Genomic DNA, 15,190 nt, shown 5'->3' with positions numbered 1-15,190 from the left:
CTGCCCAGCTCAACATAGAGGCAGTAAGACAAAACCATGATCAGCCTAGAAAAGGCTGCCTCAGTAGAAGTCTTTGAGTACTTGGATAAGTGCACCACATGAGGGCGGTATCAGCAGAGGATGGTAGCAACCTCAAAGCATTCAAATCCCGGCGGCGGAGAAAAGCTCAGCTCAGGAGGGAGCTTCCAAGCTGAGGGGATTGTTTGACAGTGACCCAGCAAAACTCAGGGGTTATTTAAAGGAGGGAAGGAGCCTATAACCTTTTTCAAGTAAAAATACCCCAGAAATGGATTTCTATTTTCTTCATAAGCTATAGTCATAAGTGGGGAGCAGTTTTGAGGAAACTGTATATGGAGGGCACAGTGATTAAGTGTTGGACTGCTAACCAAAAGGTCAGCAGTTCCAATCCACCAGCTGCTCCTTGGAAACCCTATGGGCCAGTTCTACTCTGTCCTATAGGGTCACTATGAGCTGGAGTTGACGCGATGGCAGCGGTCACCATCTTCTTGGCTGCTATTCCCAAGTCCTACTGGGAAAAAGCAACGTAGAAAGAATTTCATTATAACTCAGTGAGGGCTCAAGAATGATTTAGCAATGCTATGTAACATTTGACTGTCCTACAGGTTATCAAAAAAAAAAAAAAAACACTAAGGAAGTGTAAGCAGGTATGGAGACCCTTCTTAAAAATCTACCTTGCTCCTTTTCTCTTATATATTAAATTCAGGTTATGTACATATGACCACATCAGCCTTTGATCAGATCTTGGGGCATCCAGTTGGATTGTGGTGCTAAAAAGGTATTTCTGTAGGTTAACCAAAGTAACATGGTTCAAATGTTGCTGAATCCTAGAATATGGGTTCTGTCCAGTGCGTTCAGACTTTCCAATAATCTGGGCACCGGCTTTTGAGAAAGAGAAAGTAACTTTATGGTAATGTGCAGACCAAGGAGCCAGGAGGAAGCTCTTCAGATCTGACTTCCTGAGCTATGGAGAAGCAGGGTTTATATGTGATTTGGGTAGCAAAATGGTAGCTGTACAGGTGCACTGGGGAGGAAAAAATCTAGAAGGAATGGGTAGGGAAGACATTGCAGGAATTACGGCAGCCAGGAAAACAGGAGGTGACGTGGTTCTTGTTGGACCTCTCGCTTTGGAATGGGGTCCGAGTGATGATTTTCTTTCTGATTTGTTGACCTGTTGCTGCATCCTAAGTTGAGGCCAACTGATGGTCACAGCTGGCCTTTCTGCACTTGTGGGGCTGGGCCAAATCTGGCTTGGGCTGGTTTAAAGGGAGTCTGTTCTGTTCTGACTAAATGGAAATTTATTTGCATTCCTAGGGTCAAGTTATGCAAACATTCACTAAATACATATTTTTTGAACACCTAGGTCATGCCAGGTTCTGTGCTGGGTGCTGAGGATAAAACAGTGACCAAGGCAGACATCACCCCTGCCCTGTCTTGCAGCTCTCCACTGACCTTTTTTTTTTTTTTTTTTTGCCAGTTCAGCTTTTCACAGGTGTACAACTTATTGACAGCAATTACAATGATCAGCTGTGCAACCCTACCCTTAATGCAATTTTTCCAGCACTGTTAACTCTCCCCTCCTTTCCCCCTACCTCCCACGCCTTGGTAACCACTAATAAACTTTGGTCTCCATACATTGCCTTTTCTTGTCTTTTTATATAAGTGAGGTCATAACAATATTTGTCCTTTCGTGATTAACTGATTTCACTCAGCATAATGTCTTCCAGCTCCATCCATGTTGTAGCATGTATCAAGACGTTTCTTCTACTGCGTGAGTAGTATTCCATTATACGTATGTACCACAGTTTGTTTATCCAGTCATCTATTAATGGGCATTTAGGTTGTTTCCACCTTTTGGCTATTGTGAGTTGTACTGCCATGAACATCAGTGTACAAGTCTCTGTTTGAGTCTCTGCTTTCAAGTCGTTTGGGTATATGCCTAGGAGTGGAATTGCTGAGTCATAAGGTAGTTCTGGTTTTTTGAGAAATTACCACTGACCTGCTTTTATACAGGCTTTATATGGGCATGAATAGGCTTTCTTCTTTTTCCTCCAAGTAATCAGATTTTTCAGATTAAAATAACATACTTTGCAGTAGACACTTGTCAGATTTGTGGCTGCCCAACATCTTTTGAATACTCTTTCCATATTTGAGGGCTTTCCCCCCAACAGAATTTTTGCCTCCTTAAGGCGGTAGCCGGAAACCCTAGTAGCATAGTGGTTAAGTGCTACAGCTGTTAACCAACAGGACAGCAGTTCGAATCCACCAGGCGCTCCTTGGAAACTCTATGGGGCAGTTCTACTCTGTCCTTATACGGTCACTATGAGTCGGAATCGACTTGAGGGCATTGTTTTTTTTTTTTCTCTTGGAAAGCCTATGGGGCAGTTCTACTCTGTCCTGTAGGGTTGGTATGAATCGGAATATACTCAATGACAATGGCAACAACAACAAAAAGGCAGTAGCCAGAACTCATTTCCCAGCCTTTCTTGCCAGTAGGATGTGTTGACTAATTGGCGCACCTATGTGATTCTTCGATTCAGAAGAGAGTAACTTGAGGATACAAGCTTTATGAAGAATCCATTTTTATGAGAGGATGGGGTGAAAGAATCTGGGTTTCCAGGGCAGCAATGATGCCATTTTGGGCATCCAGTGTCCAGCAGTGTAAACTGTGCTGGTGTCTCCCTGCAGCTGGCCCACAGAATGGTTTGTTTCTGGCTGTGCAGATTCTAGGGCTCTCTGGCCTTTTTTTTTTTTTTAGTAGCTCACAGTATCTGTGGTAAGGCCAGAAAAAAACTGGCCTTACCACAGATACTGTGAGCTACCTAAGATTCTTAGTTGCTTCTCTTTTAAAAATGGAGTGACTTCTGATCTTTGCAAAAACATGAGACATAGAGTGAACTACATTTCCTATATTCACAAAAATCATTTAAGGTAAGAAGTATTACAATTTTACAGATACAAAACTGACACAAAAAGACAATTCACTAGAAAAATATTTATTAAAGGCCTACTGTGTGCCAGGCACTGGAAATAGAGGAGTATTGAACAAAATCATTTCCTGCAACCTTAAAAAAGAATGACATATTGTGTGTTAAAGGTCCCCTTGCCAAAATAAGAGCCAAAGTACAGCAGTTGTCTGGAGAGGACTTCATGCCAGGCGGCCCCTTTTTAAATATAGAAAACCCCTAAAAATAGCCACTGGTGTTTCAGGCTCAACAAGTGATTGGCCCAAAATGAGGGGAGGGGAACCTAAGCCCCAGTGAAGGAGACTGAAAGGACAGTGCTGTCGTTTTCAGCTTCTGTCACAGCAATGGCTCTGCCTCTGAGGTCCTTGAGCCGGGGCTTAGCGACTGCAGCCAAGGGAGACCACGGAGGAGCTGGAGGTGAGTGGGGCCGGGATCTGACTCTGTGACTTCCTGACGTTGCCCACCTACCTCCACCCCCGCAGCCCCCGCCAACCTCCAGGACCGGCAACACCCCCAGCAGCCAACCCCTCCCCCTCAGACCTCCCGAAAGCCCGGGCCCAGCCACCCATTTTTGCCCTTCCCGCTTCTCACTCATCTCACACTCCTCTTTCCCTGGGCCCAGCCAAAACCTGGCGCCTCCTGAGCTTCATGCTGGCGCTCCCGAGCGTGGCCATCTGCACCATCAACTCCTGGCTCCACTCGGGCCACCGCGCGCGCCCTGAGTTCATCCCCTACCACCACCTCCGTATCCGCACCAAGGTAACGGGGCCCGAGGCTTCGGCTCAGGGGCGGGAACGAGCGGGTGGGCGAGGGGACAGCAGCGGGGACCCCCGGAGCAGCCCTGACAACTTGCTGGCCCTCTTTCCACAGCCCTACTCCTGGGGTGACGGCAACCACACTCTCTTCCACAATCCCCGCGTCAACGCTCTTCCCACCGGCTACGAAACTCCCTGAGGCCCTGGCGCAATAAAGGACTAAACGCTTCGTGTCGGCAGGCTCAGTGGGGAGAGTGGGGTGGCGCGGTGGGTGCGTGGAGGCTTTGGCAGGAGTTGCATTTGGCTCATGCGCACAGAGTGGTCTGCGTTCCACGTGCGTCCTGAGGCTGTAGCTTTTCCCACCGTGTCCCTGATTTGGAAGGTGCAGGAGGGCACAGTGGTTAAGAGCTAAGCTGCTAACCAAAAGGTCGGCAGTTTGAATCCACCAGCCGCTCCTTGGAAACTCTGTGGGGCAGCTCTACTCTGTCCTATAGGGTCCCTATGGGTCGGAATTGACTCCACTTGGCAGCAGGTTTTTGGTTTTTTGGAGGGATGAACAGGTTGGGGATCCTGGCCCCCTCTCCTTTTACCTATTAATGATGAGAGTTGTAGACCATAAAAGGCTTTGGCATACACTGAATCTTCACAGTAACTCTGGGAGGAAGATATAATTTTTGTTCTCATTCCTCGCAGGAGGAAACCGAGATTCTCGGTGATTAAATGACTTGTTTAAGTTCAGGCAGCTCATCAGAGGCCCCACCAGACCCAAGTCTGTAGACCTTGAAGTACCACTTTTCGCCAGACACAAATTGCCCAAACTGAGAGCATCTGTGAATCCTGATTATTTCAAGAGAACCCTAATTTCAAACATAGGATCAATCTACAGTCCAATCTGTGAGGCTCTATAACCTAATTCTGGATTTGGAATATTTTGGTTGTTCTCTGTGACCACATTAAATGGATCTTCTGTATTAGTTTGGGACATCAGATGTCCTTTCTGGAAGCCGACCCTCTTGGCTTCTGGGGACCCCATTCAAGGGGAACATTGGTTTAAACAATCTCTGGTCCTTTCATTCACCTCCTAGGACAGTCTTCTCACTTGCCATTGCCAAGGAGCCTGAAACCCATCAACAACCCATACACATATAGAGCCGTGGCCCCCTCCTCGACACTAGTCACAGCACTATTAAAAATGAGATGACCTCAGGCCTCAGTCAACAGTACCCACAAGCAGGTTCCTGGACCTATTCCTAGAACAGCAGTCTAGTACCTTGACTAGAGCTCTTTCATACAAGGAAAATGTGTTATAAATGCTCTCATTTAATGTAACAATTTTTATACATGTGAAAAATCACTCTGGCATTATGCCTGGTTCTGTACAAAGATAGTCATCCCTGAGAAAGTTTGACAGATATATGAAAATATAAAGGTCTTCCAATTCATTGGGAAGATGGCCTAGCACCTGATAGATCCATTAGGGCGTTCCAGATCTGCCTAGAAGTTATTCTCATGAAAGTGGATTTGTCAGCTGAGGCAAGACCAGCCCATGGGGGTAGAGATAAACAGGAAAGTGGGCTATTAAGACAGACAGATTTGGGGCCTCAGGGCTGAAACCCTCTCCACTGAATGTGGTAGTCTCTTCAGCCTTGTTGTCCACCATTTCTTTGTATTGACGTTTGAAGAAGCCAAGCTATGAGGGGAAGTAAATCAGAAAAACTGGGTAAGAGCAAGGGAAGAAAGTTGGAAATAGGAAGAAGCTAAGTGAGAAAAAGAGAAGGGAGCTAAGCTAACTTGTATTTGTGTGCCAGAAAATTTATTTATGTGAACAACAGCTATCTCATATTAACTAATGTGTGTTCCAAGCACCATACTAGACAGATGATACACACCATCTGTAGCAGAAAAGCATAGACTTTGAAGTCAGGCAGGCCTGTGTACATACTGTGGCCTAATTTCTGCCTCACTTTAGCCACTCTGTGATATAAGTATCATCATTGCAAAAATTAAAAACAGGCTCAGACAGGTTGAACAAACTGCTTAACATTAAACAGTGAGTTGAATGATAGAGCCAAAATGTGCACCCAGGCCTGCCTGACTCCAGAGTCTGGATTCTTCCTGTCCTATCTGTGGAAGGGCTCAGGTTGGATGGTGATGGTGTCAAGAGTGGGATGAAAATACTCACCTTGTCCAGTGTAGCTGTGATGAGAGCCAGCAGCAGCAGTCCTCCCACAGAGCTGGCCATGAGGGGGATGGGATTGTAGACTCCATACTCTTCCAGCACTGTCTCCATCTTATTTGGGAGTGACCTTGTCTTGGTTACCTAGTGCTGCTATAACAGAAATACCACAAGTGGATGGTTTTAACAAAGATAAATTTATTCTCTCACAGTCTAGTAGGCTACGAATCCAAATTCAGGGCATCGGCCCCAGGGGAAGGCTTTCTCTCTCTGTCAGCTCTGGAGGAAGGCCCTTGTCATCAGTCTTCCCTTGGTCTAGGAGCTTCTCAGTGCAGGGACCCCAGGTCCAAAGGACTCACTATTCTCCTGGCTCTTGTTTCTTGGTGGTATGAGGTCCTCTTGTCTCTCTGCTCGCTTCTCTCTTTTGTATCTCGAAACAGATTGGCTTAAGATACAGTCTAATCTTGTAGATTGAGTCCTGCCTCATTAACATACCTGCTGTTAATCCCATGTCATCAACATCATAGAAATTGAATTTATAATACATAGGAAAATCACATCAGATGATAAAATGGTAAACAATCACACAATACTGGGAATCATGACCTTGCCAAGTTGACAGATTTTTTTTGTGGACACCATTCAATCCATGACAGACCTCATCAGAAAACATCAGGCCTCATGCTGTCCAGACTTCTCCAAGGTTCCCCAACCTGTAGTTCCTTTCCCTCCTCCCCCAGGCCCTGCTCCAAGGGTTAAGATGCAGAAGTACTTGTGGGCTTAGGGACAACTGTCCTGCCCATGGACCTTCATCTTTCTTCCCTCCAGGCCTACAAACCTCCCACCCAACATCATAGATTTAGCATCAGGAGCTCTTTCACCGGGCTGGCCACTACGTGCCACACAATCAATAGCTGGGCTCTAATAAATGCCTCCTGTCCTGGAGGCTGAGAATACACACATCCATCAAATGTGATTTCAGCCACACTTACAACCAATACCTTCTTCTGTAGCATCTGCAAAAGAGAGGGGAAAAGCTGAGGAATTGTCCTTAGAGAAGGCTCAGAGTTTAACAAATGGCCTGGCTCTAGGGTAGGCAGAGACACATCAGGTACCACCTGAATCTGGGGGAGAGAGGCTTTGCTCTTGGGCTCTACACACCTGGCTGATCCAGGCAAAGATGCAGTTACCCTTCAGGATGAAGTCAAGCTCCTCCTGGATGCTGAAGGAGGGAATGTCACAGCAGAATCTCAGGCAGATGGCAATGGAGCAGTCCTGGGGACAGAAGAAGAATGAAGTTGAGGAGGCGAGGAACTATAAGAGAAAATAAGGTTAGTCAGATTATGGGTGAAGAATAGATAAATTACAGGTTGTATATATAGTCTTCAATCTAGTAGTACAATTCCCTATATCTCCTAAATGTTCAGCTGGTTCTGCTGTGGGATCTGGGGCCTTTATCACCAACATGGGGTTCCTTGGAATCCTGGTCAGGAAGTCAGAACATTGGGGATGTTCCCTCTCTGACACCTGTGAAGGGGCCACCACAGCCACATCCCACGCAGCCACTACCATCCAGCAGGATGGGAACCCAGAAATTAATGCTGAAGACCGAATCTTGCTGACTCAGGTTATTCACCTGCAGCAAATTGAAACAGAACATTATTGTGGTCCCTGGAGCATACCAAATCCCACATCTTTCTTGATTCTACCCCTTGGCTCATCTCTATCCTTCCCTCCAACTTCCAGATTTATCAGCACCATGGGAGGGTAGACATAGAGGTTCCCCGGCCCCTCATGTAACATTCACACTTGACCTCTTTCCTGCTCTTCTCATCAGAAGTTGAAAAGTTGAAGTACATGGTAGAGCTTTCCTGCTTGGAGAGAGAGAGGGCTTCTTGGTGATCAATTGCCCTGAGACCATCCCCAGTTGTACTCTAGCCTGCTGCTATGGGCTTTGTTGGGCCCAGCAGATGACCCAGGGAAATAACAGTAGTCCCCACATACCTCTGCAGCCTCAACTCCAGCTGCTCTCCTCTTGATGTCCTTTGACCCCATCACTCAGAACTATTAGCTCTTCCTTTGATACCTCTGGCTCTTTCATGACTTTGCTCAAACTCTTTCTTCTGTTTGGAATGTCCTTACCCAGCTCCCTTCTAGAAAATTTCACTTACAGGTCCAACTTAAACATTACCCCCCGCCATGCTTAAACATTTTCCCGTGGAAAAAAGCTTTCACTAGTAGGTATGTGGTTGGCCTCAGGTAATGCTTGTAGTGGATGCTGCCAGAGCAAATAAGCATAAGGGGACCCCTCAGGAGGATGGCTGGGGCAAAAATGGAGTGAGAGCCCTCCATAGGGGGAATGAAGATATTGTCTGTTGGATGTGGCCGTCCTGGGGCAGGTAAGTAAATGTGAGGGAATATGGAACATGAACACAAGCCCATGGCATGGACATAAGTGTGCCAGGCTTCAGGTGGGTATCGTCCATCCATCCATGCCTTCATTCATTCAGGAAACATTTACCAAATGCCAGGCTATGTGCTTGGTCCTGGAGTTCAGTAGTTAATAAGCCATAATCCCTGCCCTCCCAGAGCTTAGCATCTAACGTGTCAGTGGAATCAAGCAGACAAGCAGAGGGAGCTGTGTGTTTTAATACCACCTAGCATGCAGAAGCCAGACCAGCCACACAGATATTCCAAGACCCCAGCAATTTTCCCACAAATGTAGCTATCATCTTGGTAATTAAGAACATAGGCTCTGGAGCCAGACTGCTTGGGTCCAGATCTCATGTCTACCACTTCCTACCTGAGTAACTTGAGGAAAGTTACTTGACCTCTCTGGATCCCTATAGTTTCTTCCTCTTTAAAATAAGGATGCTATTAATAGTGACTACCTATTAGAGTTGTGATGAGGGTTGCAGAAGTACCTAGCACAGAGTAAGTCTTCCATAAACGTTAGAGCTTATCTTTTTTTTTTCCTTTAGTATGCTAGCCTTCCTCTCTGCTCCTCACCACAACCTTTTCCCTCTCTGCTTCAGTTTTCTCATCCTTCAGTTCTAAACCTCTTTTCAAGTCTGAGTAAATCACCCAGCATTCGCAATCCTCTGAGAGGCATGTAGTGTATTTCCATGGGCGTGGGCTCCAGAGCCCGCCATCTGGGTTTGATTCCTGTTTTTACCATTCAGCAGTTGGATTACAGGGGCAAGTTATTTAACCTCTTGGTTTCTGTATGGATAAAAACGGGGATAAAAATAACTATCTCATAGAGTTATTGGGAGGACTAACTCAAGGAATACATGTAAAGTACTTAAAACAATACCTGCTATATCGTAAGTATATATGTAAGTTCACATTATAAATTCTAGCATTTTACATGGATGGAAAAGGAAACTCACACATGGGGTATGGAACGGCAATGACACTGCCTGAGTCCCCCTCCCTGGTTCACTTAAGAATTCACACAACATCGGCAGCAGCAACAGCAACAGCAGTGGCCTCTGTCCCATGGCAATATTGCAGGCTCTGGCCAACTTTCTAAACCTCTGGAGTTTTTTCACTCAGTCTGGTGGGTGGGGGTCCTTAACCCTGCTTCCAGCATGGTTCATCTTCTCAGCCCACCTTCAGAACCCAGAGCAGCAGCCCTACACTTGCCTTCCTGTGGCCTACCTAGGCCTTGGGCTCTTCCCAATGGTTTCTCCACTCTGAGTTTTGTAGAAACCCAACATTTCCTTTCCCCTATGTGGCAACAGACCACATCCTGCTTGGATGCAAGAGCTCCATTTCAGTGCTCTCGGAAATGCCACAGTCTCAATCTAGTAGCGTTGCTTCAGGCATGTTCATGTTTAGCACAAAGGAGAGGATTGGCTTCACGTTAAAGGAAGCCTGCATCTTGGAGGGAGACGAGGGATGCACAGTGGTGTCAAGGTGTGTGTGTCCTAACGGCAGGCTTGCTTAGCCAGTGCTGAGGGACTCGCTAGAGAAGAATCAAGAATTGTGCTATAAATATATGGTTGACCACCCACACAAGCATTCCTATGCAAGAAATCAGAAGGGCCAGTTTAAGTACCCACCCTCAAAAGAGCAGGCTGGGCTGCAGAGATCGGTACCAGTCTTGAAGGAAGGTCAGAAGTCCCAGGGGAGGTCAGGGATTAGCCACCTGCTGCTTACTGTATAAACAGCATATTTCACTGGGAGCTCCAGCTGGAAGGTAGTCTTGTTGGTTGTAGGCTTACTATTTTCACTGGAGAAAGAGAGGGGACCCTGATTGGAAGAAATCCAGGAGAAGCATCTTGAACTGGAGTGTGAGACTGGTGGGAGGAAGGGGGAAAGACACACTATCCCTCAGCCTGACCGGGGTCCACCTGCTTGCATTGGCCATCTGAAGCAGCTTTTCTCCCAGGGTGGCCTTGGGAGAGACATCTAATGTGACTATGAAGATTCCCTGAAGGAAGAAGGGATGAGGATAGGGAAGGTCATGGGGGAGTGAGAAAAGGGGAATGAGTCAAGGCATGGGAGAATAGTGGCAAGGATTTGGAGGGAAGTACTGATCTCAATGCCCTTTTGGAAGATGGGGTGGTTGATGCTGCAGCTACTGCTCCTCAGGTTTTTGCTCCCAGGGGGCATTGCCTCACATGCCAGGTGTAGTGGGGACTGATGAGGTTGGTTCTAGGGAAGGAGAATGAGTTCAAAAAGGTTACCCACATGCATATATGGACTTGCTATAACAATGGTGACATTGCAAAACATTAGGGAAATGACAGACTTTTTAATAAATGATGCTGGAAAAATTGGCCCATACTAAAAAAAAAAAGAAGAATATATTGTATCTCTACCTCCATACACTAAATCCCAAGAGGATTAAAGACTTAAATGTGAAAAAGCGAAACTACAAAGCTTTTAGGAGCTAATATAGAGGAATATCTTCGTGACCTCAGGGTAGGGAATTATTTTTTTAAAAAGACATTTCAAAAAGTACTCAATACAAAAGATTGATAAATCAACCACAATAAAATTAAGACATTCTTTTTATTAAAAGACACTATATTCAGCCAGTAGAAGAAACGAAGTCTTGATACATGCTACAATATGGATGGAGCTTGAAGACATTATGCTAAGTAAAATAAGTCAACCATAAAAGGACAAATATTGTATGACCTCACTTATATAAAAAGACAAGAAATGACAAATGTGTAGAGAACAAAGTTTATTAGTGATTACCAGGGGCAGAAGGGAGGAGGAAAAGAGAAGTTGAAAAATTGTATTAAGGGTAGGGTTGCACAGCTGATTATTGTAATTGCTGTCAGTAAGTTGTACATCTGTAACAAGTTGAATTGGTAAAAGTTGTGTGATAGATATGTTTACAACAATGACCAAAAAAGAGAGAGAGAGTAGCTATGGAGGCTGCTTATGTACAATCAAAAGCCTCATGGGATTTGGTTTCTTGGTTTGGAGGTTCAGGGTCACGATTTCATGGGACATCCCAGTTAATTGGTCTAATAATATGTTTAATGCTTTTGTTCTACCTTCTAGTTTGTTGCGTAGTGTCTGGGGTCTTAAAAGCTTGCAAGTGGCCAACCAAGGCATAACAATTGGTCTCCATTCCTGGAGCAACAGAGGAAGAAGGAGAGTCAAGAATAGGAGGAAGTTATGGAATGTGTGGCTAATTGCCTCCATGAACAACTGCCTTTTTTACCATGAAACCAAAGGAACTGGATGGTGCATGGCTACCATTATTGAACATTTTGATCAAAGATTCTGTAAAGAATCCTGATCAAAAGGGGGGAATATGCAAAACACAATTTCAAATTCTCCTGGACTCCAGACTTCCTGGAGCCGTGAAGATTGGAGGAATCCCTGAAACTATTGCCCTGAGATCATTTTTAAATCTTAAACCAAAATATCCCCTGAAGTAGTCTTAAAATCAAATGGTAGTTTAGCTTAACTAGTAAAAAATGGCCTCCTTAAGCATTACACTCTTTTAAGAACTATCCATGTGGGATCAAAGTGACAAGAGCAACTTGAAAGATTAGATAAGAACCTTAGGAGGCAGTGACTTTATGTTAACGTGGAAGGAACAACTCAGAAAAGGAGGGTGAAAATGGTTATACAACTCAAAGCATGTAATCTATGTCACAAAATGGTACATGTAGAAACTTGAATTGGTGTATGTTTTGCTCTGTATATTCTCAACAACAACAGCAAAATAAATACATTTTTAAAAAATGGTCATGGTCAAAATTAGGAAACAATTCAAATGGCCATCAATTATGGAATATATAAATAAATTGTAATACAGTCATACAAAGGAACTGTATACAACAATGAAAATTTGTACATGGATTTTGGAGACATGCAACAATATGGATGAATCTAACAAAGAAAATATTGAAGGAAAGAGGCAAAATGCAAAAGAATACATATAACATTTCCATTTATATAAAGTTCTTGGGAAAACTGAACATTATTATTTAGTGATGCATTCATAGGTGGTAAAACTATAATGAAACATAAGGAAATGATTATCAAAAAGTCAAAATAGTGGTTACCTTTACGAACAGGACTCACGGTGAGAGGGTTTCTGGGGGTGCTGGCAGTGTTTTATTTATTTTTTTTAAGTTGGATTCTAATTGCACATAACTCATTGAACTGTATATATGTTTTATGCTTATATATATAGACATACAGAGAGAGAGTCATTGAAGAAGAATTAAAAGGAACTACAATGGCGCAGGATAGGGGAGAGGGCTCAGCCAGCTAGAACCTAAGGGAGGTGTTTACCTGGGTCTCTAGCACCTGCTGATAGGACAGCCCTGGTGGGTAGTAAAAGTTGATCATGGTTCCATAGGAATCCTCACCCCATTCCACATTGAGCTCCAGGGAGCTCCCCACCATTAGAGTCTGTAGGCTGAAAGGGGAAGGACAAGAACGGGAGTGTAACTCCATTGGAAACAGATTGGAATTGGGTCCGGGTGGATTGTGGGAACTCATAAGCTAAGGGCTAATAGCATTTCAATCAAAACCATTTCTTTGTTAGAAGGAGACCCAAAGGCCAGCATGAGCACTTATCATATAAGGATGGGAGACCCAGAAGCTTGAGTGTCAGGACATAAAAGGAGAGAGAGCTTACCCTGAGAAGCTAAGGCTGACGCTCAGATCTACTTCATAGAGGTGATATTGTCCACAGTTCTTCTCAAAGGGGAACTGCAGCAAAATAGTGTATTCTCATCCCATCCCGTGTCTTAATCTTTCTTCAACCCCTTCGTCAGAAGCACTCATCAACACTGAGTATTACTGAGCACCTACTCAGAACCCAGCACTGTGCTAGACATTGGCAAGGAGTGAGGGGGTATAGAATATAAAAGAAAAGGGAAGACAAGGGAGAAGGAGGCTGGCACATTTAAAAAATAGAAATATCAGCATGGTTGGAGTGTATTGAGTAAGAGGTGGTGGGTTACGGTGAGGCTGGAGTGGCATATTGGGGCCAAATAAGAGAGGACATTGTAGGGGAGGATTTTGGTCTTTATAAATGCAAGGAGGAACAACCAGAGTTCCTCTAAAATGCTAGTTCTCTAACAGTGAGGGAATCAGCATTTTCGAGGAACTCTAGTTCCTCTGTGGTGGATGGATTGTGGAGGCAAGAATTGACGTGGGGAGCCAGCTCAAATTTTTGTTACTTTGGTCTAGGTAGGAAAGAGAAGTGGTGGTCTAAAGGTGGCTGGGACTGCTAGAGAAAAGTGCACAGAATCCGGATCTCTCCTGGAGATAGAATTAACAGGTATGGGTGGTGAAAGGGGGGGAGAGAAGGGACCCAGGTTTCTGACACGGGCACCTGAGTGGATGTGGAGGTGAGATTTGGATTACTGGGGCCCATCTGCCCTGCAGACAGGGCTGGGGGCCTTTAGTGTGATGGGGAACTGGGTCAACTTGGACCTCTCCTAGCTGGCCAAGTGAGCTTTTGTAGATAGTGCGGCAGACTGTGGCATCCCTGCTTCCAGGGTAGTGGGCACCTCTCCCCAGCACTGGTATGCAGCGCTACCCCAACTTTCAGCACGGGCTGACTCTTGAAGTGTGCAAGCAGGGGCTGAAGACAGGGCAGTGGCCTCTGGGAGGAAAAGTATCTGGAGGGGTGGGGGCAGCACTGGTGAATTCAGACCCACAGTGGGCAAGGGTGAGGTGTGGGGGGAATTGTTACCTGAGCAGTAGCATGTGTCCCTGGGCCCCCATGGCCAAGTCTGCCAGTCCATCCGGGTTCAGGTTCTGACCCCTACTCAGCAACTGCCCAAAATACTTGAGCTTGGGAGGGAGATGGGAACCTGTGATCTGCTGGTCAGAGAGGGAAAGGAGCAGTAGAAGTTGAGGGAGAGTGATTGGAAAGGTTCGAGGAGGAAGATTTAGAAAGGAGACTGCAATGAAAGGGATTGGAATGAAGAAACTGGAAAGGAAAGAAGATGGGATACAAATGGGAAGTAATCAGAGTGAGAATATCAGGGACCCCAGAAGGGATGTCTTTTGGTCCAACCCATCATGATGGTGCAGATTAAATATGAAATAAAAACATAACAATGGGAATATAATAGATTCATTTATTCATAATTTCTTATGTTCATTTGTAGATATTTGATGAATGGAGTGCTTATTGCTTCCTTGTGCTCTCTACAAAAAGCCTGTGGAGGTGTTTTATCATTTCCATGTTTCACAGAAGAAAACTAAGGCTCACAAAGGCTAAGTTAGTCACTTGCCTAAGGTGACACAGCTTAGTGATGGCCTTGTCAAGGAATTTGACCTGTGTCTGATTCCAAAGCCCACTCTCTTCAGCATTAAAAGCAAAAAAAAAAAAAAAACCCAAACCCACTGCTGTCAAGTCGATTCCGACTCATAGAGGCCCTATAGGACAGAGCGGAACTGCCCCATAGAGTTTCTAAGGAGTGCCTGGCGGATTTGAACTGCCGACCTCTTGGTTAGCATCCGTAGCACTTAACCACTATGCCACCAGGGTTTCCAATTTAGGACCTCCAAACTAAAGTCTGTTTGGAACCAAAGGAGAAAAGAGAGATGATTTGTGCTTAGTTGGACCTGGTAGATTTCAGGGACCTAAACCACTCGAAGAAGGAGGGGAATGGCAGCTGTTAGGTGAACCTGAGACACAAGGAAGGGGGCTAAAATGTAGAACTAGAAGAGGTTGAAAATAGGGGGCTTCACCTGGCTGTGGGAGGGGCTGATGCCCAGTCCTGATGCTGCCCCAAAGCATCTCCAAGGATGACCCTGCTCCCCATGGAGAA

The 15,190-nt window shown here is 45.2% G+C and overlaps 1 protein-coding gene across 1 annotated transcript; it reads left to right on the top strand.

Annotated features, from left to right (window-relative positions):
* The first annotated feature begins 3,293 nt into the window (after positions 1-3,293).
* On the top strand, positions 3,294-14,752 carry LOC100663363 (cytochrome c oxidase subunit 6A2, mitochondrial). The gene is made up of 3 exons (XM_003418792.3): positions 3,294-3,401; positions 3,607-3,743; positions 3,855-14,752. Exons 1-3 carry the CDS (start codon positions 3,329-3,331, stop codon positions 3,936-3,938), a joined length of 294 nt encoding a protein of 97 aa, XP_003418840.1. The 5' UTR covers positions 3,294-3,328; the 3' UTR covers positions 3,939-14,752.
* The last annotated feature ends 438 nt before the right edge of the window (positions 14,753-15,190 follow it).

This window comes from Loxodonta africana, chromosome 12, assembly GCF_030014295.1.
Source record: "Loxodonta africana isolate mLoxAfr1 chromosome 12, mLoxAfr1.hap2, whole genome shotgun sequence".
Taxonomy (NCBI): Eukaryota; Metazoa; Chordata; class Mammalia; order Proboscidea; family Elephantidae; genus Loxodonta; species Loxodonta africana.
Note: the sequence above shows the minus strand (reverse complement) of the source record. Positions and strands in the feature narration are given on the sequence as shown.

Bases quoted from the DNA above. Each gene is read 5' to 3' on its own strand.
- LOC100663363 (XM_003418792.3), top strand. From the start codon at position 3,329: ATGGCTCTGCCTCTGAGGTCCTTGAGCCGGGGCTTAGCGACTGCAGCC. The intron at 3,402-3,606 runs GTGAGTGGGGCC...CCCTGGGCCCAG, and splicing joins AGACCACGGAGGAGCTGGAG to CCAAAACCTGGCGCCTCCTG. The intron at 3,744-3,854 runs GTAACGGGGCCC...CTCTTTCCACAG, and splicing joins ACCTCCGTATCCGCACCAAG to CCCTACTCCTGGGGTGACGG.